The 4256-nt window shown below is 55.6% G+C and overlaps 2 protein-coding genes across 2 annotated transcripts; one reads left to right on the top strand and one right to left on the bottom strand.

The window, feature by feature from the left end:
• Positions 1-1161, top strand: PG986_009024 (uncharacterized protein; the record flags this gene model as incomplete). The annotated part of the gene is made up of 4 exons (XM_066845246.1): positions 1-22; positions 122-217; positions 304-698; positions 766-1161. 4 exons carry the CDS (start codon positions 1-3, stop codon positions 1159-1161), a joined length of 909 nt encoding a protein of 302 aa, XP_066697644.1.
• A 409-nt stretch (positions 1162-1570) lies between these two features.
• Positions 1571-3735, bottom strand: PG986_009025 (alpha-mannosyltransferase; the record flags this gene model as incomplete). The annotated part of the gene is made up of 2 exons (XM_066845247.1): positions 1571-2347; positions 2401-3735. The coding sequence occupies 2 exons, from the start codon at positions 3733-3735 to the stop codon at positions 1571-1573; spliced, it is 2112 nt and encodes a 703-aa protein (XP_066697645.1).
• Between the last annotated feature and the right edge of the window lie 521 nt (positions 3736-4256).

Genomic DNA, 4256 nt, shown 5'->3' on the forward strand with positions numbered 1-4256 from the left:
ATGTTCTTTGACAAAGCTACTAGTGAGTCTCTCGCAACCATTCGTCCGGGTTTCATTACTTTTCCTGAAAATGAGAGAGCCTCGGCTATCTGATGGGACTGGCTGACTTGTATGTCATTAGATGTTTGGTATCTCTTGACGAGCGCCGACCATAATACGGTACAAATCAACAAGATCAACAGCGACGGCTCTATCGGAAGCCTCGCTAGTACACTGAGTATGCTTTCCCCATTTCGACAAGACTCGATAGCATACAAAAGTCCACTACACACGTCGTGCTGACGAAACCACCTAATCCTCTAGCCAAGGGCGCCTACGAAGCCCCCAGCATCCTCGTGTCCGCCGGCGTCTACTTCCTCCTCGTCTCGGGCAAGACGGGCTACCGCGCCAACGCGAACCAGGCCTTCTGGGCTCCGTCCCCCGCGGGGCCCTGGACGGGGCCGTCCGACATCGCGCCGCCGGCCGAGAAGACGTACGGCTCGCAGAACACGTACGCGTTCGCGGTCGAGGGCAGCCGGGCCACGACGCACGTCTACATGGGCGACGCCTGGGACAGCAAGGGCACCGCGGCTTCCAACTACGTCTGGCTGCCCGTCGCGGTCGAGGCCGGGGCCAGGAAGATCGCGCTGCAGTACTATGCCATGTGGAGGGTCGATCCCGGCACGGGGGGTCGTGTCGTACCCGGCGGCGTGGAAGCGGTATGCGGCGGCGGAGGCCGAGAGGGTGGCTGGAAGAGACGGAGCAGGAGTGCCAATGGCGGCGAAGCGGTGTTTGGGTGACGACAACGTTTGCGCTGCTCCTGCTCCTGCCACCGACAGCGACAACAACACCAAACAACAACGAACCATGGTCCGCCTCTTCCGCACGGGAGACGAAATAGCCTTCCGGAACGTCACCGGCCGCCCTGGGACGCCTCACGAGTGGGTATCGATTCGGTACACGGTCAACGACCCGGACGCGGGCGAGGCGTACGTCAAGGTCAACGACCAGACGGCGCCGGTCAACCTCTCCGAGTACAACTCGCGCGCGGGGTACCACCACACGGTGCCCGTGCGGCTGCGGCTCGACGAGGGCGACGTGAACACCATCACGTTGGGGGCGGTCGGCGCGGCGGGATTCGAGATGGAGGTCGAGGGGCTCGAGCTGCACGAAGACGATTGAGCATAATTGAGCTGCTACGAATAATGGGAAAGAATGGGTCGGGTCCGAACAATAGTGTTTGACTGGGTTTACTGCTGTCTTTATAGTTGGGGTATCATGATTTCTCGCTGGCGGTCACGTTATTTTCTTGACTTAGTGGTACTGTATCGCATGCTTTTTTGATGTACGTTCTCAACTTTTGCCTATTCTTCATTTTAGTAAGATAGGAGTGAATAGTATATACATTTACTTTCCGACTTGTAGACCAAACAGACCGTTGGCCATCTCCTGGGTATCGATGATGTTCCAAAAGCTCATAAACCGTACATGCCCTGCCGGCACCCTCTGCCAGAATACATGAAAAACACTTGGACAACATATAATGCCGTGATACCAAAACAGCAGACAGCTAATGAATGTCTCCAATATCTCAGATATCAGTACTGCCATCATCGCGCCCGGTGAATATCTTATACAGCCGCCTACTCGCAGCCTGGCCGAGAGTGCGGTTGGTCAAAGCGCCGTCCTTGTTCGCGCTCTTTTTGCAGTTCTCCAAAGCCAGGGGTCCCTCTGCTTCGAACCCCCTCACCAGCTCCGACACGGACTTGTACTTGTTGACGATGCCGTACGCCATCGGGGCCGTGATGCGCGCATTCTCCTGTAACATGCGGACGAAGATCTCGTTGGGGCTGTCGCCCGTCCGGACCTGCCCCGACTCCATGCAGAAACCAGCCGAAGCCGCCGTCAGGTCCTTAACCTTGCGGTACGGAATCGTGGAGATGTGCTGCGTGAAGACCGCGATCCACTGCGCCGTCTCGACGGCAACAGGGGTGTGGTGGACCAGCACACCCGGGTGGAGCTGCAGGGCCACCAGCGCATCTTCGATGGTGTCCTCGTCCACAATCTCGTGCGCTGCGACCGCGGTCCTTCGCCGGGATTGACCCGACGGGGGCGGAGCATCATCACCATTGCCACGAACCGCGTTGGTGAATTGGCGGTTGCGAGCGTTCCGGTTCTTCTTCTTCCAGAGCTCGACGCCTTCAAGCAGGTAAATGATAGTCTCGTTGGCAAAATGCATTCGCATCTTCAGTACATGCGCATCGAGGTCGTGGCCCTCGCTTCCGAGTGCGAGCTTAACGAACTCGGGTGCTTCAATAACCACCAGGACATGATTTTCAGGGGCGATACGCAGCGGGACGGGCTCCCACTATATCAATGGGTAAGCAGGAAAGTCACTAGAAGGCAGCAAGCGTTACTCACATATCCTAGGTCCTCGTTGTAGCGCGACTGGACTTTTCTTCGCCACTTCACTATGTGGTCGACGGGGTGGCTATGCCAACTGCCTCGCTGCACTTCGAGGTCTTCTAAAATTTTATTGACTTGCAAATTAATGGCGGGTGCGAAGCTTTGCGGCAGATCAACTATCATTTCGGAGGTGGAGGCTTTCTTGTCGGTTCTCAGCTTGTTGACTTCATCCAGGGCCTTTTGGGTCGCTTTCTCCTGAGCCCGTTGTTCCTTGACACGCTCTTTTTCGATACGCTTACGCTCCTTTTCCGCTTCTCGGGCCTGCTCCTTACGTCTCTTCTCCCATTCTTTCTGCTCCGCAGTCATTGCTGCCGCCTTCTTGGGTGCATGCGCCTGCACCTTTGTAGCCTTTCGGGGAGATTCGCTCAAAGATCGGGCTGTATGCTTCAGCTTGGAGAAGTCGATGGCACTGAGATCCGGCAATTCATCCTCTGAGTCATCGTCGTCATCATCAATTACGAGAACCTCGGCTTTGCGCTTCAATGGTTGGTGGTCTATGGCCTTCTCTGGACTGGACCCGAGCTTCGTGTTGGTTTCTGGCATGGAACTGGATATAGGGTCCCAAGCTGCGTTCTTCTTCGATTTAACGGGCGAAACAAAGGACGGGTCGCTGGGGATGTCTAAGTCAACGTCCACAGCTGGCTTTGGTCGAATTGGAGAATCATCTGCAAAGGGATCGCTGGAGACAGGGGCATTTTCTGTCGGTTCCCGTGTTGGTTTGCTGGTTGCCACTGCGCTGGTTAATTTTGTCGATGACTTTCCCACGCGCGTGGGCTCCGGCAACCGTGAAGTCTCGCGGGCATCGTCTCTCGTCAGATCAACAGCAACAGGGGAGCTACTGTTTTCGATAGGGTCGGCGATCGAGTTCCATCTACCAAAGCTGGTTGGGCGCATGGGACCCGTGGTTCCGGCAGCTCTGGCGCTTGTTGTTGCAGCCCACGTTGAGGACCTGCTGTAGCTGCTACGGGCTTTAGCATCGTTCGAGGACCGCTCCCTGTTACTAGCTGAGTCAAACCCGTCCAGGTCGCCCGTTACATCGAACTCATCCTCAAGGAAGAGGAAATCATTGTCGTGTTTTTCTGTGGGCTGCACAGGCGTCGCTTCGGTTCGCTTCGCAAGGGTACCGACGGGAACGGCGTCCTTCGACTCGAGTCTGTCATTGGCATGATGTTTATCGTGCGCCGAGTCGCGTCGAAGTGGTGGTGGTGAAGATGCAAACGCCACCCGCTCTGGTTGCAGAGACGGAGGTGGTGGGCTGCTCGAGATGAGGTCGATGACTTCGGCGGGCATTTTGAGTGTTTTGGAGCAAGAATTGGCTCCGACACCGGTTGGATTCGACTGGTATCCTTCAAAAGGGCATCATATCATTGTAGCTAGTAGCCCACTTATGTATGCCGTTGACATCCAGCCAGTCGGTTGAAGGACGCAAGGATACCTACTTGGGTAGGTTGCAAGTTGACGGTGGTGGTGACGCGTTGAAGCGCGCTTTGCTTCGCAGTAATTGCCCCACGAGAGCACGTGAGGCCACTTACACCTGGCTTATCTAATTTGGCCGTTTCCAAGAAACTGACGCAGAAGCATCATCAATGCGATCGAATCGATGCATTTCAAAAATTTATAACCATTTTACAGGTGATCAGATTGGGCTCTTCGCGGATCCCTTTGGTCATCAGCGGATGGCTAAAATTCCCAGCTCCCTTACTTGGAAGGGTTGGCAGGCCTATGTCGTTGCTGGGTGAGCACCAACAACAAATGCCAGCCAAAGTTGCCTTGGGCCTCAGTCATTCCAACCTCAAATTCGTTTCAAAGGC

Source organism: Apiospora aurea, assembly GCF_038362705.1.
Source record: "Apiospora aurea strain CBS 24483 chromosome Unknown utg000006l_segment0_segment0, whole genome shotgun sequence".
Classification (NCBI taxonomy): Eukaryota; Fungi; Ascomycota; class Sordariomycetes; order Amphisphaeriales; family Apiosporaceae; genus Apiospora; species Apiospora aurea.